Consider the following 22013-nt stretch of genomic DNA (forward strand, 5'->3'; position numbering starts at 1 on the left):
ATAGTTGTACTATGTAGAAATAATGGCGGTAACGTTTATTCGTACAACTCATAAATACGAGAATGCAGACTTCTTTCCTAAATGGCACACAATAGCAATGTTGCAAGCACGTAAGATGACAAATTACCAAAACTCTCTCACTGTTGCCAAGTTCTTCAATCGACAATATCGGTCTTTAATACATTGCGATATCTATAAGTGTTTGGTCATTGATTCCTAACGAACAGTATCACATATTTGAATGACGTATTACAAAACGCACCCAAAGTAAGGCATGAACACATATTTTCGGACCTGGTACAGTCGAATGCAAGACAAAAATGGCAAAAAAGGAAAAATGTCCATCACTAGCTTCATTCAATTTGATTTACCCAATGTGAGGTTCACGAAATAAAACAAATCTGCCATGAAGCAGATGACATCATGTGCACAAGTGTCGCTACAATGTCGTTCCCCATGTCATTTCTTTGGAAATGATTCTCGCTCTGACCCCTTCAACTAATAGTTAATTACAAATTTATGGAACATTTCTGTTTCAGATGAGAAACAGTAATTTATGGAATTGCAATTATTTCATTCTTTTTCTTATGCATGATAGTTTTTTTAAAAAAATATTTATTCCCATAAGAACGTTAGATTTAACAAGTATTGTTGATTTAATTTAATTCGCCTTTATGACGCACTTGGCTAATCGTGAAAACTAAGATGAGCGATGATGGAATTGATGAAGGGACACTCACAAAGAGCAACCATGCTAAAGGCGGGATTTGAACCCGGAATGTGCGTGCGTGCCTTGCTAACCACTCCGACACGGAGATAGGTTTAACAAGTATTGAATTGGCGGCAAATCTAGACTGGAACCCATAACATATACCAACCTTTAAAAATATCTAAGTGGCATGCACATTATAGGCTAGTGTTACTACATAGGACACAGGGACGTCGGAGCCGGGAGGGAGAGGGCAACTTGCCCCCCACTCATCATCGAGGGGGCAAAATAGTCAAAATAGTCGCGTGCTAGAAATGAGACTATATTTTTTCCAGCTTGTGTTTCGTTTTAAAAAAAATAAAAAATATTTTTGCACTAGTTAAATGAACGTGGACTCAAGTTTCGATACCAGCAAGAAGTACATGACAGAAAGATCCATGTGCAAATAAGAATCGCGGAAACGTCTCCGCAAATCAAGTGTAAGGTGGAATTATCCCCTTAGAAATTCGCCGCTTCGATTTTACTGACAGATGCGGTCGGTGTGAAACAATAAACCCCGCGTACCACGATGGGAAGGGGGCAGAGAGCAGCCTAATTTTAAATCTCTTCTTTTCCATCTGCAACTACATTCATGGATACAAGGGCTCCGAACCATTGGGGCAGGTGGAGCTTGAGCCTTCTAGGTAAAAAGGTGAAGGTGGGGAAAAATTCGAGACGAATGCCAGACGACGCGGTGGTCTAGAGAGTAGTGCGTCTGACTACCACGCCGAGACTCGGGTTCGATTTCGTGGTAGGTGATCTAAGGTTGGAATTCTTCCGGTCTTATCCCCGCAAAAGCGGCTCCCGGGCCCACCCAGCCTAAAATCAATGGGTGCCTGGGGGTAAATGCAGCCGAAGCATGGTGCTGATGACATCACCTCAAAAATGTGTGAGCCCTACTTCCACATCCCTTAAATGTGCCTACATGGCACGGTGCTATTAGCACGGGTTAAAAAACAAAAGCACATGTGAACATAAGAATAAATGGTGTTACCTCTCTATGAGGTCTATCAGCTATGAACATGACGTTTAAAAAAAACAGGAAACTTTTAATGAATCTAAATGGCCAAGAAATGAAAGTCCATCCTTTGGTTGTTCCGCCTCTACCCACAAGTCCTTTCAGTATTGCCAAGAAGCCACAGAGGAGGGGCAAGATTGTCTTTTTGCTCCCCTTCCCCCAGTCACGCCCTAACAAATGAGACTACATATATCAACTTATCTTGGTTGTAAAGAATATTTGGAAAAATATTTTTGCACTAGATTTGTGAACGTGCACTCAAGTTTCCGTTAACAACAAGAAGCACGTGACATCGCAGTCAGGTCTCTGCAAATCAAGTATCCCCGTAGGAATTCGCTGCTTCTGTTTCCAAGTTTTGCTTTGAAGCCTGCTAGGTTTTGTACCTACATAAGTGCGCTCGCATGTAACAATGCCCTGTGGAAAGGCACAGAGGACAACTTAAATTTAAATCTTCCGGTGCACTTTCAAAATACGAGCTTTCTTTGAGACCCCCTTGCTGTCAAAAAGGTCATCGGCCATGAGAAAAGGTGCACCTTGTAAGTTCTTGGAAATTCAAGTGTGGGCTAACCTCCCCTTTCCTTTCCTTTAGACTTGGTCAGACGACCCGGTCATTGTTCAGAGTAGAATAACTGCGGAAGGCGTGTTTCGGCTTTTGAACTGCAAATTGTAGTCATGAGTTTGGATTTCCTTGCACACCAAGTAGACCGACTGCAAGATCGCGCATCAGTGCACTGCAATTATAGTCGCCTGATATCGAATCAAGCGATTGGTAAGTTTTACTTCTCTCCTTATGTTTTCTTTACTATTTTCTGTGTGAAAGGACATAAAAAGACGAGACTAGAGACAGACAAGTATCGTTCCGATACACCATCAGTTTTCTGCCCTTTCGGGGTTTAACGCTGCAATCTTTGGAGTGTATGAACCACCTCCTCTCGTGGGAAGGGAGGTACTTTTATTTCTTGGTCATTTAGATTTATTAAAAGTTTACTGTTTCTTTTAAACGTCATGATTAGGGCTGATGGCTTAGTTTTAGACCTCAGAGAGAGGTAATACCGTTCATTCTTATGTTCACGGGTGATTTATTTTTACGTTGAGAGGTTAGTTTTAGGTGGCAAGGTCGGGGCATGATATTTTAGGGGGTAGTGGGGGTGGATCGCTTTCAGTCTTAGATTCTTCTCTCAAATCTGAAGCATCTAAGAGGGGCCATTGATCTGAAAGGACATGTAAAGCTCAGACTGATTTCATTCAAACGCAATACCAAGTACCTAGCTGCTACGATAATTGCAGATCAAAATAACTAATTTTTAAGCTGTTGGCGTAGCGTGGCGACTTGCCCCATATTTGACACCTCGGCCCTATCCAACTATGCACTATATTTGAAAGCCTTCGTTGCAAAACTTTAGCCTAGAAATACTCAAAAATTACTGATAGTTTCATTTCTCAATATTAATCTCTGAATAGCAGTCTGGGGTTTGAAAATATCAGTAAAAGTTGAAAGAATCGATTTGTTACGCCATTTTAGAATCAGAAATGTTTTATACGAAATATGAAAAATATAGCGCTTACCAAATAAAAGATACCATATTGTCCCAATCTCATCGACTGCCTACGCGATCAGCCAAAAATGGTAGAAAAGTGAAGTAAAATAAACTAAATCTATCATTAAATTATTCCTTTTAACTCTTTCATTCATGTAATTCTTCTTTAGCATGCGACGTTTTTGTTAAAATTATACTAAAATTTATAAAATGATGAAATGGTAAATGAGAACACGGCCACTGGGAACTTTCTTTTTAACGCATCGATCAGAAAGCTTCAGAAGCATGGATTTTCTCAATACGTTTGCACGTGTACTTCGCACCATTTTAAAAGTAGTTCGTTTTCAGTTATGTTACTATAATCATTAAAGGAATACCCCAATACCATCATGCTTCACTGCATGCGAAGATCGAGTACAAGGCAGGGGTGGAAATTTGCGGTAATTATATTAAGACCTAAAATTTCAGTTTTCATATATTAACAGCCGTTTAATGGAATTATAAGTAATAAAATATTCCATAAAAGAGGTCTCTGGGCCTTCTCTTATCTCTTCGCCGCTGTGGATATTCATATATTCAATAAGTATATATTTATTACTTATGTAATAAATAAATATATATATAACAATAAAATAAAATAAGCTATTTATTAATATATATATATATATATATATATATATATATATATATGGGGCAATGAGATTGTAAAAACTGGTTGATAGAAAACCTGCCCCCCACTCCAAAATAAGTTCCGACGCCCCTGATAGGACACCGATAGGTCTCGCACAAAATATTTGCCCCAGTGCCCACACCTACCAGTACAGTGGGATGCATGAGATACAATTCAACATACAAGTGTATCAATATACGCTGTATAAAACACACCTTACTTCTAACTTCGTTGACCCTGTAAATTGGGATATTGTCCCCCACCATGTTTATACCCTTGCCTAAGAATTGATAAAAACGCCAAAGAAGCTGCTGACAACTTCTGTACCGTGTAAAAGAAAAGGCAATGAAAATGGCCATGGACAATTTGCTGAGCGATACTTGTGCATTCCACTGTACTAGATGCCTGTGGGTTCTGTGGATTAGGACCAGCACGTATCTTACCAGAAGTGGGTGTAGATTTAGGTTGAGCACGTGAAAGACCGTATGACCTTGATTGTTTCGGTCAACGATTTTTTAAAATCTCTCGGCATGTACATTCGTCACAGGTACTCGGTTTCTCAGTGCTCTTTCAAATTGCATCAGTTTCGTTGAAACTGGATTTGCCCGGTATATCGCTGTATTCTTATCCTGCGGGTTTCATGTTACCGTGGCTGTGCGTAGCGAATAATGCACGACCATGGAAGAGATCGTAGCACTCGATCCAGAAAAAGGTCACCGCTGCTCACCGACCGAAATCAAATCACTGGTTCTTTCGCCAATGTTGCCGGATCTACATACGAAACATATGTCCCAATATGACCCGATTCTTAATATGGCCTACCCGACATATTTTTTGGCGTTTGCCGTAGAACTTGCCAGAGAGCATTAAATTGTGTTGATTGTTATGCTTTCGGAACTCCAACCTATGCCAGTTAGCGAGTCTACCAACAGCCTAGAGCGTGAGCAAGAGGATTAGTGATAGGTGCTGGCTTAAGATGACGTCAGCAGCTCGCTCCTTAATTGGTAGCTTCTTGAATCATTACTGGCTCGCAAGTTGAAAATACACAGCAGCCAGAAATATTACGAAAATTATCTCACAATAACTGTGGTGAAACAAGGCCCTACCATTGCTGTATGTGGGGACCGTGATACTGGTAACATTGGAAATTTAAAACGCTGGAATAACTAAGATGAAAGATTATCAAGACGGAAGGAACTACGGAATATTCGAAACAGACTTCGTTTCAAAAGTAAAAATCTGGTCATACTAGTGTGACGGGAATTTGCTCAATTTTTGGCACCATACATACCTTTTATGAAAGGTTTTTTCTAGTAAACAACCCTGTAAAATATTTGAACAGTTTGATTATATCAAATAAAACATTAATGTACGATAAATATACATATTTGTGTTTCTGATACTGTATATATGAACCTACTATCGAAATATTTGTTGAGTGTGTTAACGAAACTATCATACATAATTTCAGTAACTTTTCTTCCAGTGAAAATAAAGCATTCTGGATGTACTCTGCAATTGTAACTTAAAATATTAACTCAAATATTTTTATAGTATTTGTAGCTGGATTTTGGCAATTTTTTAATGATAGTTTGAAACCTACGAGCTGCCATGTTTATTTACAGTTTTATGATAATGAAACTATTAGTATTTTGTATATTTTTCTAAACGACATGTTTGCTATTTGTGCCTTTAAAAATTCAACTTTAAATTAAGAGAAATGTAAGTGTGTTTACATTTTCTTTCGTATGAGCTTCACCACATCAGTACATATATTTTGTATCCTTTATTTTCCTTTCTTAAAGCCTAATAAACACCATTAAATGATTACGAGATGAATGTACTTTCAACAAAGTTGATTCTAATATCTACAAAATCCTTATGTACATTATTCTATAAATTATTTATTTAACGTGATTTAAATCAGTTTTTTTTTCTTAAAAAAAATCACCTGATTTAAATCTTGATTTAAATCAGCCCACCTTAGTTCCTATCCATTTAGATTGATGATAATCAGGACGAACGATGATTTAGTTAAATAGTTGATAGGCTCCCGTTGCGGAGTGGTTAGCACATCGCGCTACGACGCCAGGGGCCACGCGTTCGAATCCCGGCCTGAGCATGGATATTTGTAAGTGTCCATTCATCAATTTCATCATACCATCACTCATCCCATCTTCGCAAATTAGCCAAAATTAGCACAAAAAGCGAAATAAAATGTATCAACTCAATCAATCAATTAAATAGTTGAAAGAACTAATGCAATGAACAACACATGCTCGAACCGGGATTCGAACAAAGAATCTGCTGAAGTAAGATTCTGAATCGATCACGCAACATTCTCCAACATGCACAATTAAAGGATGTAAATAGAACATGTATACTGGTCAAAAAAAGTTTTCATATTGCAAGTTTTTAATATTTTGCATCACTGGCGCCACGAATCTCAATACCTTTGAAGCGCACACATGAACCAAAGGCCAATTCAACACACAAAAGAGCAGATGCATGTCTGTGGCGGGGTTTTAAAGCATGTTTCACGTTTTAACCTCGTGATTCACCCACCGATTGTCTGGCAGTTCGTAAGAAGGGGGAGTATAAAGGACTGGACGTCTCAAGGAAGGTTGTAATGGTTGTCATGGTGTAAGTTTACATTTTAGAAATGCCACGAAACACACTTTCGGCAGTGGATAGAATCAGAATAGTGACTACTACAGGAAGCTATGAAGTAAGTGGACGTAGTACATCGGGTAGGCTGTAATCAAAGTGACGTTTCTAGAGTGTGGAAGAAATTCCAGGAGACCCAATCAATAGCAGATAGGCCCAGAGAAGGAAGACCACGCAAAACAACGACTGCACAAGACAGGCATATCCGTATTTCTGCGCGCAGACGTCCTACGTCCACAGCAACCCAACTCCAGAAGGAGCTCCGTGAGGCCTCAGGGATCATGGTGTCCACCCAAACGGTGCGATATCGATTGACTATATAGGGATTCATGCCATAGGGCACTACGCGTAAGATGGGCTAGACAACATGAAAAGTGGACCCCGGAAGAGTGGTCACAAACACTGTTTACAGATGAAGTATGGGTTAGTCTGCATCCCGATGACAACACTATACGTGTCTGGAGAGCAAATGGGCAGCGGTTCAAAGAATCGTTTATGGTGAAACGCTTCCAGCAACAGGGTGGTTCGGTACTGTTCTGGGCAGGAATCATGTTGGGTCGTTGGACGCCATTAGTTCACATACAGGGTACTATGGATGCACAGACATTCCAGGACAGTGTTCTTCGACCCGTCGTTAGGGCATTTTCGCAGGATGTTGGTGCAGGATTCACGTTGGTGGACGATAATACACGTCCTCACCGTGCCCGTTCAGTGGACTTTTTCCTTCGAAGGCATGCAATCCGTCTGATGGAGTGGCCACCAGTCTGCCCCGATATCAATTGTATCGAACATGCCTGGCACCTTCTGAAACGTGCCATTGCAAACCGCCCTCACCCACCACAAACCCTACGTGAACTGATACACGCTGCCATTCAGGAATGGGACAATCTTCCACAAAAAGCATTGTATAACCTGGTTCTCAGCATGCTCCGTCGTGTTCGTGGAGGCCACACACGTTACTGAATAGAGGGTGAGGGGTTTCTGATAGGTTTACTCACCTTGGTAATTAGTGATCTTTTTGCTGCATCTTACTTTGGTTAGTAAAGCAACGTTGTTTCTTTTGTTTCTTTGGTTATATCTTTCAGAATGTTCTTTAACTATGTTTTGTGTTTTGTACTTTCATTTCCCTAGTCGGAGGTATCGACATGTGTGGCTTCTGAGATGCAGAAAATTAAAATTTTGTTATATGCAAAACTTTTTTTGACCAGTATATTAAGACATGCGAAGTACTTAATAACTTAATCCAAGAATACGTTTTAGGAAGAAAAGGAAGAGACTAGCCTGTAAAGAAGGAAAATTAATCACTGCGAAAACGGATAACCGTAGGACATTGACAGCTGGCTATTATTAAATACCATCGAACGTGGTTCAATGTTACCAAAATTTCATTCCCATTAGTATCACATTGCCTTTATGAACTTTAAGGCTTGACAGCAGTCAGTAGATAGGGATACTGTTTACATTTACCACTATAAAAACACAGTAAGATGAGAAAACGGAAAGATAATTGAAATTGGGGCCTTGAAAAAATTGCAACAACACACACACACAAATAAGAAAACTGTAAAGAGACTAGAGGATTAATTCATAGTGAGGCAATATGTATTATACATGCTTGCTCTATTGTTCTGCAATCTGTACTCAGGCCACAATCGCCATTAAACGGATGGAACAACGTGATATTAAAATCAGTGCCTGTGTTCTGTGAAGATCCGTAGCAGTAGCGATATGAATTTTACGTTTTTGTTGAAAAAAATTTAAACTAAATTATTTTATAATTAAACTTAACATCTCCCAAAGCATATGTTCTATCTGTGGAAGAGAAATTTATTCAAGTATTAGAGTTCAATGTTTTTCGTGACACCTAGATTAATCACAGTAACAGCAAAGACATGTCAATATCAATTGTTTCTATTCCTAACTCTAGTTTGTATTTTATTTTATTTGCTGTGTGAATATTTGTCATGTCGACAACACCGGTTTAAGTGTAACTACTTAACCATAGTTCCATTTAGTGCGTTATTCTTATTTCGAACATACTCTGGAGTTCAGTAGTAATGATATGTAAATATTTTAATCCTAAGATATTGTTCATATTTATCATTGTGCTTTTAAAATATTGTCAAACCTCAGAAGAACTACAAGTTTGAAAGTCTAACGCAGCCCTTTTCCTCTTTTCAGACTCTATCCCACGATACAGGGCGCAGGATGACAGAGTCCGACTGACACCGACGGAGAAGAAACCGGAGGATCGAGGATGGACCAGCAGAGACTCATATTTCCAACCAGGGGCATGGCGTCCCGTGTGGAACCCTCCCCCAGAGCCCCGGGAAATTCCACAACAAAACAGGTATGGAGGGGGTAGATATTTTGGTGTGGGTCACCCCAACTGCTGTGCCCTGCAGAGGCTGCCCAACGTGATGCACGAGACAGGTCATTTACAACATTCCCGACTGCGCAAGCCACGGTTCAAAATGATTTTTGGATCCGGATTTATTCCACCTCAGAGTTTTTCCCAAGATCAGTTCCCATACAAAGTTTTGACTCCTCAAGAAGCCCTTGGTAACGAGATTATTCCTATCAAAGTCCATCCACCCAGTAGTCCTCCCGGACATAGATTCAAGTCGCACAAGGCCCTTCTGCGACAGCTTCTTCTAGATGCCTTCTTAAACCAAAAACTAGATAGCCTTGTAGTAATGCCCCCACAAATCAATATACCTGCTAGAAACGAGACCACCAGAGAGTCTAAACAAGTGAAGTTCTTGCAGAAGGCACATGGCTTCTTAAAATTTGTCAATTCCATTTCTGAGGATCAGAAGAAGCACAAGATAATCCCAAGTCAAATGATGTGGAACCAACTCATAAGATTTCCAAGTAAAAACCATTTCAAACATGGCCAACAAGTACCACCAGGCAGCACTGCAAAGTTTCCTCTCAACTTACGGACTCCAGTTCCACAATTGCCGTACCTTAAAGAGACCACAAGTACCTTAAACCCAGCCAACCCATTGATTTACCATGTTTCAAATGGAGTTGACGAATATTACCCAAGCGAAGAGGCAACAACAGCAGTTAGACCCACAACAGCCTTCCCGTCATGGTTAAACCTACAAGGACACTCGATACCAAACACAGATATTTTTCCCAACGCGAAGGACGAATATCTCTCTCCATCTGATACCACAGTGGTCAGTCACATCTCCCAGGTAAATGAAGAACCTAAGCTCCGAAAAATCCCAAAGTTCTTCTTCAAAGCCACGACTACAGTTAATACCGGTCATAACAATGAATATGCTCGTAACCAGACAGAAAGAAATTCATTCGATCCCTCATTGATAGAAACTGACATGTTGCATGACCTATCAGCACATTCTCCCATGACGAAATTCGATCCTATTTGGCCTCAAAGTCCACCATATCCTATGGGATCCAAGAAGCGAAAGAAACGAAAGCATAGGTCATTGCCTGATAAAGGGGAAAGAAGCCACAAACATGATGAATATGAACAGTATGTGCCTGTTTCAAGTTCCAAAACGAAACCTACTTCTGAAGAAAAGAAAGGTGCAAATGCTTCATCAGAAAAGTACAGAAACTCCACAGTATACAAAAAAATCCACACTGTCTCTGATAAGCATGTTCGAAAGACACTGCAGACTCATTCCAAAACGACTGATGAAATAGCGACAAATTTGTTCCAATCGTTAAGTGACAGTCTTGTGAATTTCAAGAAAAAACCCTTGAATGAAAATTGGGCGCAAGTTGAATTGTCTCCTTCCGTCAAAATGAACGATTCACTGGGTAGAACGAAGGTCGTTTTTCCAGATGGTTTCTTCTACTACGAGTCCGAATCCCACAAAAAGAATCCTCCGAAAAATGTCTTAAATGTCGTGAAGGATTTTCTTTCCAACACAATAGATGATCTCAAAACTCCCGCATTAAATTTCTCTAGCCCGAAAATTGATTTTAACACCAAACCGTTAACAGACCCTGACAACATGCTCTTGGAGCTTGAGCCCGTACACTCTGGCATTGATAGAATATCACATGAAAATGGTGATGCTAAATATGGAACTACACATTACTATGACCATGGAGGTTCTACTAGTGGATGGTCATCCACAATGAGGCCGATATATTCTTCAGGTCAAGTTACAGTCATCAAAAGGCCTGTTAATTTTAACGAAGCGTGGACTGAAGAGGACTACGTAGCGACAACACCATGGTCAATAAACAAGCCAACAATCATTGTGACTCAGCCTGAATTCCCAGCTCCTATCAAGAAACCTATACACCAACAAACAATACATAAAGGACCACAGCAAACTGTGAGTGAACAAATTGTACATCAAGGTAAACCACAGATTATTAGCCATCATGTTACACGTCCACCACAGACTTTTTCTCATCATGATTCAAGTCCATTACAAACTTTCTCGCACGTTTCAAGTTCACCTCAGGTTATTCCCAATGAAGTTACAACTCGACCGCAAAGTATTTCCCATCATGTTACACGTCCACCACAGACTTTTTCCCATCATGTTACACGTCCACCACAGACTTTTTCCCATCATGTTACACGTCCACCACAGACTTTTTCCAATCATGTTACACGTCCACCACAGACTTTTTCCCATCATGTTACAAGTCCGCCGCAAACTTTCTTGCATGTTTCAAGACCATCTCAGCCTGTTTCTCACTATGTTACCAGTCCACCACAGACTATATCCCATCATGTAACCAGTCCACCCCAAACTTTTTCACATGTTTCAAATACACCTCAGCCTACTTCTCACTATGTTACCAGTCCACCACAGACTATATCCCATCATGTAACCAGTCCACCCCAAATAATTAGCCACCACGTTACAAGTCCACCACAGACTATCAACAACCACTATGTACCAAATTCACCACAGACTATCAACAACCATCATATACCAAGTCAACCACAGACTCACGTAATAGTCTCGACCCCACCAAATCCTTTCAGCCAGCATATTATACACAGAGACCCTCTTCCGCACGTGATTTCCAATAACATTTACACTACGTGGTCAAATATTGTTGACAATTTGCAACCAGTTGGTACTGTTCCTCCAGTTCACACAATTCTGGTTCCTGTTACTCCTCGGCCACCACCCACAGCGAAACCAACACACACTGTTCACTTAAGTGACACAGAAGGTGGAGAAAAACCCATTTGCACAAACTTTACAATAAATGTCAACTCCGCTGCTCATGCTACGGTAGTCAATACAGGAAATGTGAATAATGATTCCTCGCCTTCGCTTTATGACGATTATGAAGAAGTTACAGAAACTCCTGTTCCAATAGCTACAACTATTAGGCCTACGGCCCTGACTACTAGCAATCAGCCATCTCGTCCGTCCCTTCCAATTTCTTCTATTCTACCGATTGCGGGCACACCAACGGCCACACCAGTACTAGCATCATCACCTGGTTTTACTGCTAACGGTGGTGCGATGGTGGCGCCAATGCTGGGCACACTGTCAGTCAGCAACCCCTGGTTTTGGGCTTTCTTTGTTGTGCCTATGGTGGCTATAGTGGCCGGCGGAGTTGCTGTCGCAGTGAGCCTAGTATCTCGTAATTCATTTTTCGGAAGAAGGCGAAGATCTGTGCTAAAACTACGGCATCAACATCCCGACATTCCCATATATACACTTTCAGCAATTACCGATTTCGAGAAGAAACACAGGCCTTTCCAAACAGTGTGGAAGAGAAGGAAGAAAAAAAGAAATCGTTTGACTGTAGATCAAAATTCTAAATTTAACATATACTCATAGTACACAATTTACATTTTAAAAAGATTCCTTAATGTAAATTTGCCACAACACAATGTGAGATGTTTTCAGCAACTCATATAAATTCGGACTCATTTATCAAATTATCTCTGTTTTCTAGTTTAAAGCCACAAAACGTTTTTACTCCACTTCCCAATTTTACCATTGTACAGTTAACCACCAATTGTATATGTATGCAAATGTAATTGGTCTATCACGAGATTCATAATTCATATGTTAAGTAACATATACATATCCCTCCCCACAGTATTACTGCAATTTCTAACTAAATGCGTACGTCACCTGTGCAAATATGTTTGTCAAATTAATTTGATGGAGTAACAAGCCTGAAAGAACCATTTAGTAAATGACCTGTCGCGTACTGGTTTAAAATGTTTGCCAATTTATTTCCGGCTTATATAATAGGGGAAAGTAACATGTGTGTATGTATATATATATATTGTGGGTATTTGTAAATATAGGTGGATGTACTCAATCATAGGAAGTATACCTAGGTATGATTTCTGCTATTTTATAGTTTTTAAATAACAAAATGTTTAATTATTGAAAATGTGACAATGAAAGTGAAGTATATGTTTACAAAAGAAATCTCAAAGAAGTAAATTGCATATCCCTTCAAACTAATAATTGTTTAATTTTTGCTATGGAATATGTAGAATCACTTTAATGTTCGGATTATCAGAATGCGTTTGAACAAAAAGTTTAGTGAAAGATGGAGTTTTTATGTTTAATATGCATATGCCTAATTGTAAATTGACATCGCTGTGTGTTGCGGTATTCAAAATAACTTCTCTAATTAAAATTCATTTGTTGTTCTTTTGGATATTTCAGAAAATGTTTCATGTATTTCAATACGAAATATGTTTTCTGTAGTAAGTAATAATAATAATAATAATACGTTCAAAATATACTTTGTAAACTAACTCAAGTTTTTCTCTGGTAATGTGCTTGTTCTAACAAATAAACATGCTTGCTGAAGTTTTGTGGTTCTATAGTATTTCCTTACCTCAAATTATCCTTTCAGAAGGCAAGGTGCAAGGCCGTCAACAGATGCCAGAACCATAAGAGATATGGGTGTCTCTGACTCCGGTAGAAGGTTATGGCAACCTGTCTGGTATCACAGATGGGCAGACGATTCCAGAACTCGCGATCCTGAAGCTCAGAAACTGACACAAGACTATTCCGCTCCTGAGGGTAAAAATGAATCTCCACCTTTGGGCGATTCAATAGCTTTAGTTACGAATCAACTGCTCAACTCTGTGCCAGATGTTGTTTCCAATGAAGAAGCTACAACTTTGGATGACCTAGAATCCGATATGGCCACCTCCGATAGTCCTTCGGAAGAAGAAGATATGGAAACTTCTGAAGAATCTATCATCTATGAACCAATTAGCATTCAAACTCCTCAAAGAACAGAATCTTCGACAGTGATGACCTCCACGACTCAAGAAGCAAGTGAAGTAACTCCGCAGTCAAGTGTAGCTACGACCAAAATGAATCATGCAACAGGAACTACAGTGACGATGCCTTCTGCTACATTGTTCCCTTCTCGTAGACATCCGCCAACAGCCTTAGGACTCTCTGCAAGCACTGGACATCACTTCTCTACAACTTCTGGAGCACCTCCAGTGACCAGTGGTCTCTCAACATGGACCATGTTGTCCAATCAAGGGTCGTCTAAAGGACCTTCAACCGTAATATGGGGGACTACTCCCGTAGAAGTTGTTGCTGAGATGAACACAAAGGCAACGTCGCAACCATCTTACTCGTCGTTAAGCACTATTCCATCAACTACTCCCAAACCCTTAACATCTCTCATCACAAGTTCAACAAAGAAACAACCCACCTCTACTATACACTCGACTTCTACAACAAAACCTACCGTAGCTTCAGCGTTGAAACCCTCCACAACCAAACCTTTGTCAACAAAGTTGCCTTCTAGAAAACCTTCAGAACCAAGCACAACGGCTACCACAAAACCATCTTTAACGACGAATAAGAGAATATCTACCATAACAACTTCCAAACCCACCATCGTAAGGAAAACCCCAACTCCTATACCGGTCACGGTTGTCAATTCGCCAAGCACAGCTGAAGTAACTTCCACAACAGTAAAGACAACATCGAAGCGGAATTCTACATCTGGAGTAACTGGTCGCCCTACTCGCAGGCCATCGGGAAACAAAAGAAGGCCGCAAAATCCTCCTCGCACTCGCCCGCAATCTGTAAGTACGACAGGCTCGGGTAATTCCCAGAAGACTGGATCTAAACCTAGCCAGTCGCCTTCAACAGCCGTGTCCACCAACAAAGTAACAAAGAAACCAGAATTGTCTGCATCAACCTCAGAACAGGATTCTTCTAACACTGTAACGCAAGCGCCAGGACCATCTTCTACGACCAAGCGAACCAGAAAAAGGCCAAGGCCAACGAGAAGACCCGGTACTTCAGGGAGCAAGAAGAAGAAGAATAAGAACAGGAGAAGGCGACCAAAGCCCTCCAGGAAAGCCAGCAATGTGACCACCACAACTCCGGAACCAGAAGAAATCCTTGAAACTCAACTAAACAATACTTCCCCAGCTAATCTCTCCACGAGGATATACAACTTCATCGCGAGGGAGGTGATGCCAAACGTTGGAGTGGGATTGATTGGATTGGTTGTGACGGCAGGGTTGGCAGGTCTCTTGTTTTATCCGAATTTGCCAGGATTCAAACGCAGAAGAAGCGACATGGAAGAGGACGAAAACAACGACTTCTTGACGCTTGTTCAAAAAGTTCTGACTGCGGTGGTAACAGGACAAACACAATTCGAACGTGGTCCTCGCACACTGACTCGACGTAGAAGATTCGCTGGAGGGGATGACGAAAACGAATTGAACAATGAGATAATGGATTACGAGGTTCCAGCGTACATGCCGCAAAAGTTATCAGGGTTCCACCAGCCGCTGTTGAAAACAGACTTCAAGATCCCAGAAAATATGCATCAAGAAGAAATTTCGTCTTCAACTCCTCAGATTGCACCGGAAAATCTATCTTTGGCTCCATTTGAAGACATTGACGCTGATAAGGCAAATACTGACAAGATTGTCTCAGAAGGATTACAGGATTCGTCAACAGTGACGCAATCGCCGCATGACGTAGCAACAACTCAAAATATCGAAACTGCAGACACCTCATCACATGTTTCAGGTGAACCGTTTACATTGTTCGGCCTTGTTACAAGGTTAGCGGAGATGAAACTCAGATTCGGGCTCGGTTTGCTAAGATCTACTTCGGACGTTCTCTCTGGGTACCTTGAGAAGGTCAAGCAAGTACGAGAAGAACTGAACAAGCCAAGCTCACAAGTAGTGAGCGTACGTTCTGCAGATGTTGCTGTTCCTGACTCTCCCATTTCTACTTCTCTACGTCAAGAAACCACTCATTTGAGGAGAAGGGTATCCCGCAGCAAGGAACAACGAAACAAGGAGCAAGTTCCAACAAGTGTCACCAGCAAGAAGAGGAGAAAGCAACCTAAGGTTTTGAATGTGCGTTGACGACCTTTGAATTTCAGTTCGAGAACACTGAAGTGAAAAGTGCAGTGGTTGGACATGCTGTGGACGATAAAGAACCTCATCGTGCTTTGACCGGTGTAAGAATAATATAAGCGCCACTTCGGGTGTGGAAAGGAAAAGCCAATCGTAAAAATTTGTATACTTTCTCCTCTGATTGGACAGTGGCTGTACTCTTAGAAGCAAGGAGGACTTCGATTTCTACCCCACCAATGTAACAATATCTTGCTCAATTGCTCACATCCTTAAGGTTTCTTTCGTGCTTCGTATTTGTCTATGACTGAGACTCATTTGTTTAAAGACAGAGAACGAGGAAGAACACACTGTCAAGAAATAACTCGTAGTAAGAGATGCTATTTATTGAATAACTTATTCTAATAATTTATTGTTGATGTATTTGTTGTGGCTTGAGTTGATGTTCCATCACATCATTTGTTGTTTTCCATTATCATGAATTTTTACATAAAAAAGTGTGAGAATTGTTTTCACCAACATTAGCAACTGTACTTACAATTTACACAGTACAACTTCAAAGGTTGTGCATGAATGCGATAAATTATACATTGGAAAGATATGACGTTTGGTATTGAATCACTAACAATGCAAAAGAGATATTTGATTATTATTTGGTGCGTGATATAAACTGAAACATTTGTAAACAAAGACCCATGTTTAACAACTGACACGCGCATTTCTTCTTATTAAATCGTTCTAATCTCACTAATTCACGTGTGACCACTGTTATTTACATCATACAATGACTCATAGAAATAAGTTATATTAAATTTTTGTCAAGTAGCAAAATACTTTGCAAAACTATGTTGATCTGTGATGCGGAACAATAACTATTTTAAGATATAAATTATTATCCAAATTACATCATCACCAATATTGTTTCTCTTTAGTTTTGTTTCATGAAAGGTATCCCTTGCTCGAAAAGTTGAACTCTTGTGTAAGAGAACTATTTCCAAAACGACTAGACTGTATTTTCGGTCATGGGCTTGATTATTTATCGAGGTATGATTAGTTAAATTAGCATTTTTTGAGCAAATGAATTAAAAATACATACCGACATTATTAATTGACATTATTTACGATTTATAATAATGTTAAACAAGCTTTAATGTATTAAATACCAATTACTACTTCATACACACGTATTTACAAACATTCACACTGAGTTTAATAATATACATGCTACTATTGCGACACAGATTGGTAAAACCATTGTCTGGTTTAATATATAAATTCATAAATTTGGTTATAAGATAATCAGTTGACATTTTTTAAATTTCAAATTCTCTATTCCTTGGTTTGAAAGCAGTTTCTTGTCATGGTTAACATTTCTACATGAGGAACACAATCCTCGTGTTATTCTAAATCATCATCAAATGTGATTCATGAATTGGTAAAACCATTATTCAAAGCATGTGAAAGGACCTCAACACTGAGCCAACATATTTGTAAATAAACTTTCAAATTGGCTGTTGTCAGCAGTGCTACAGTTCAATTTTAAAAATCAGCAAATATCTTTAGGGAATGAGGATGACAAGCTGTATTTTGTCATTTCCACATTTGGTAAGTTTTGATCAGAGATCAAAAGTTGGGTACAAAATAGAGGGAAAGGAATTAGGAAAAAACAAGGGGGAAATGTTTCTGGTATAATCACATTTACTGAAAATCTTCTACTACCAGAGGTTTTTGCATACACTACTTAGTGAAGAACGTTATGATCATCTGCAAATTAATATGAAAGTTTTTTTTTATGTTTTGTAGTGGATCGATTTTCATTTGTAAACAATCGCTATCGTTGGAAGTTGTGTAAATATGTCATGTTACTACTGTTCTTTAAGAAAGTCATAAATAAATCTATTTTCTAGTGTACAACAGTGTATTTTTATTTTTTTACTTCTTACGATAGGAAGAAAATTTTAAAACAAACTTCGACGACGTAAGGAAAGTAACATCGGAAGAATAGCAGGTATGATGTGGTAACAGTTATGTTATGTATATTGTACGAGTCTTTGTTGCTTTTCAAGACTTGGTTATTGATTTATTTGGTTGATTTTACTTCACTTTTTCTGCTACCTTTGGCTAATCGCGAAGATGAGGATGAAAGATGATATGATGAAATTGATACAGAGACGTAGCTACTCAAAGAACACCCACAGTTCTGTAGGAATGTGCCGGATTCCCAAAAGTTGGTACCGGGAACGGGAAAAAAAATTCCCGTCCCGATCCCGACTTTTCGGGATCCCGAACAGTCTGAAAATGGTTATTTTTCGAAGTGGTTATGTCTCGATGATTTCTGCATTATAAGTGGCTGAAACTTCTCGAAAATTGTTAGTTTTTATTTGATAAGTGCAGAAACAAACATTCAAAATTAAAATGACGTGTAGAATTCGAAATTTCCACAGCGTCGGAAAAGTTCGAACATTTTCCGTGCCGAAAATTTTCCCGTCCTGAATGTCGGGATTAAAAAATGTTCCCGTTCCTACCAAAAATTCTCTGTCCCGTACACCCCTGCAGTTCTGTTCTGTTTCAATACGATCTCGACAAATCATTGACTTGGAACTGGTTCCGAGATATTCTGCCAGAGGACGTCAGTGAGTAACAGTAGACAGTGACATCTACGGCGAAAATTTGAACTGTGTGTTGTTCTGTCAACAGTTCATGTTTCATTCTCCCCAAAATATTGTTTTAATTCTTGTTTTCTTCTTGATCTGTGACATTCTACTAAGTAAGAATACTTGGAATACTGTCACAGTATTTCAAATACAATTAGGTGTAGATTACACTTTAACAACCTTCCCTAAAACTTTTCATCCGCACCCTATCAGTAATACACTTTGTCCTTTACAAATCCAAAGGTATGTATCTCACTTTGGTAAACGTGTTTCAAGCACACTACCTAAACGTATAAGAAATGGAGATAGCAGGGGTGCCCACAGGGGAAATTCTGGCTCAGGTTGCGCCATCGAGATTTTTTGGGTGGATTTTTTCCCGTCGAATAATATAAAATTCAACATTGATCTATTTCCCCAAAATATATGTAAAAATTTTACACCCTCAATGCACCATATTTAATCCCTTACACGAAGAAAAATAAAGTATTTGAGAGTATTATCGAAGGGAGGGGGGAAGAGAAATATCCAACTCTTACAAATCAGGTCTTAATTGACACGCGGGTTCTGGGGGGGATTCCGAATTAAACGTGGGGGGATAGTATCCAACTCTAGGTCTTAATTATGGCGGGTATTTTAGAGGGGGATTAAGCATTAAATTGAGGGGGTATCCAATTCTTCTGTATTACTATTGTCTTAAGACTGTTGAGGAAATTCTGGTGTGGAGACTGAGAATTATCTTTTTGGAGGAGGCAATATCCACTCTTCAATATCAACAATAAGTCTAAAATTGGCATGGAAATTTTGTTATTAAGATTGAGTATTAAATTTAAAGGAGGAGATAGGAAGCTCTTCATAGTGTTAAATCTTAGATTGTCAAGGATTTCTGTAGTAGAGAGAGAGTTCGAACATTAAATTTTGGAGACTGTATTTTGCGATATGGAATCCATACGTTTTCGACCTCGAACGTGCCAAAAGATAAACTGGAAAAGACTAAAGATCTCTGGATTCTAACAAAGTATTGACACCCTATTAAATTAATATTCATGAAAGCCTGTAAAGAAATGAATGTAAAAATTTTATGGTGTGTAGCGAGCATGCGTGTTTCGCGCTTTACTGAGGTGAATGTGAAGTTTTATACTCTGGCTGCATTACAAGACATAGCTAAGCGATATTCTCGATATTCATTAATAACATCACTTCTTAGAATATAATACTTAGTGCTTAATTTAAAGCAGGTGCATAATTTGGAACATAAATATATCGAATGCGCATTTCTAACTTCTTGTCACAAGAAAATTTTACTTTAACAAGTTAAATTTGTACTGAAGCTAAAATCTACATAATTATTACTATAATAATTATATTTACCCCAAGAAAACGGGGAGGGGGATGAGTTCTTTGAAAGAGGAGCCGTATGCCGTATTATATTATCGCCCTGAGCTTAAGAATTACTATGTAGGGTTCTGTAATGTCTCGTGAAACAATAAATGAATCGGTCATATGACGAGCATGTTATTTGGTTTGCCAAAGTTCAATATTCTATCTGTATTTGAAGTTGTGTAACAATTTGTGTTAAATACTCAAATTGTTAATTTATAAATCCACTCACAAACACAATTTATGTGCATATTTACATAATTTATTACATTTAACCAATCATTGTGTTAGCTATAAGTTTTTTTTTCGAAAATCGAAGAATTAAAAAATATGGACAGTTTAACATGATACTTCATTCAAATAGACATCATTTATTACGTATTCATCCAAACTTTTTTGGGGTGATTATGATGAACAATTTTATGGGTGGTCTTGAGTGATGGCAACCCCTGTTTAGGGAGGAGGGGCAGATCAAGTATAGCGTTCAGTAAAGCTAAGGAAAAAGTTACTTTCGGTAGACACGCTGTCATAATTAAATACTTTGTGGGGATTACGAAATGGTTTGAGTGCGCGAATGATATGATTTGGGGGTTATATGATTTTGGGGGATGCGCCATTAGCCTTGGGGGGGATGGGCCCTCTGGGAGAGAGCGACTACATTAACGAAATACACAATTCTACGAAAACACATTAGATAATAAACGTCCCGCGAAGGAGAAAGGAACATCTTCCACAATTATTTTGTGGTTCGTCTTTCATTATACAATGGAATGTTAACATCGTGGCGCACTCTGTTTAAATGTACGCCGGCAGTGTTTACAACAATGCCAGCTAGTTCCGTGTCTCTCCACCAGGGAAACCACATCGCTTGAGATAACGGTAATTCAGGTTTCCGTTACATCAAGTTCACGGCCTTAAAGAAATGAGCTCTTCGGTTTAACTTCCCATGCCTGGTCGACCGACACACGCCTAGTATGTACAGTACACCTATTACGTAAAACTGCATGTCGCGACTCAATATGTCGTTCAGAACATTGTTACGATAGAATGGTAGTGAGTCGAAAGGTCTGTGGCAGTGGCGCTGAACGTTGGCGTACGTTGTACACACTACAATTTCTGTGCCGCTAACTTTCGGAGGTATGCTTATGTCCTGACACCTGAAAATTAATTTACATTATAATCATTAAAATTTGTCTAACAAGTGCAAATAATTACAGTTGGTATACATAACAATAGCCCGTGGCTCGACAGCCCTTGGCCTATCTCCCGACTGCCAGTCTCCCTCCCACAATCCTACCTAGAGGTGTGGAGATCTTCAACCGTTATAGAAGAGTTCCGAGACCGCCTTACACTTCCCAATTTCCTCACGATGGTGGGTTGCCACGGGGCCTCCGAGATGCGTATACTTCGTGTATACTCCCGGGCCGCAACCTGTGCTGTGATGATGAAAGGACTGTTCACGTCAAAGGATTAGTCACATGTTTCTTTTTTGGGGGGGGAGGGGGTTGCGGGGAATATAAATGTATTTGAATGAGCGAGTTGTTCGAAAAAGAGATCCTGTAAATGTATTTATTTCAGGGTAATATTATTATAATAATTATTATCGCAAATTAAACACAGTTATTTCCTGATCAGTTAAAAGTAAATTTATGCGTTTATATGTAATACAACATTTAATTACATGCTAGTAATAAAAAAGTGTGTTCAACCAGTGCGAAGTACGACATTTAAGAATTTGTGTATGGTAATATTAATTACACGGATGCCGAACTTGTAACTACTAATTATATTCCTTCATTTAACACGAAAAAACTTTGATAGTTATTCCTATCTCCGTATTATTGCTCACACGTTGTCTGAAATTGTGTAGTTCAAAGTTCAAAAGTAACGTCTTACACATCTTATATACTTTCTAGCCGCAGTAGAACAACCGTGGCTTCACTTACTTCTTCAAGCTCTGTTCTTGCTTACAAGAATAATGATCTTTATGATATCTATGTA

At 39.2% G+C, this 22013-nt stretch overlaps 1 protein-coding gene across 2 annotated transcripts in view; it reads left to right on the forward strand.

The window, feature by feature from the left end:
- Positions 1-17895, forward strand: part of LOC145980561 (uncharacterized) — a 126686-nt gene extending 108791 nt beyond the window's left edge. For both annotated transcript variants that reach the window (XM_083113588.1, XM_083113587.1), the window contains exons 3-4: positions 8823-8991; positions 13488-17895. In XM_083113588.1, the coding sequence (XP_082969714.1) occupies positions 8823-8991; positions 13488-15993 (2675 nt within the window). In that variant the 3' untranslated portion in view covers positions 15994-17895. The remainder of the gene's footprint in view (positions 1-8822; positions 8992-13487) is intronic.
- The last annotated feature ends 4118 nt before the right edge of the window (positions 17896-22013 follow it).

Source organism: Lepisma saccharinum, chromosome 28, assembly GCF_977018435.1.
Source record: "Lepisma saccharinum chromosome 28, izLepSacc3.1, whole genome shotgun sequence".
Classification (NCBI taxonomy): domain Eukaryota; kingdom Metazoa; phylum Arthropoda; class Insecta; order Zygentoma; family Lepismatidae; genus Lepisma; species Lepisma saccharinum.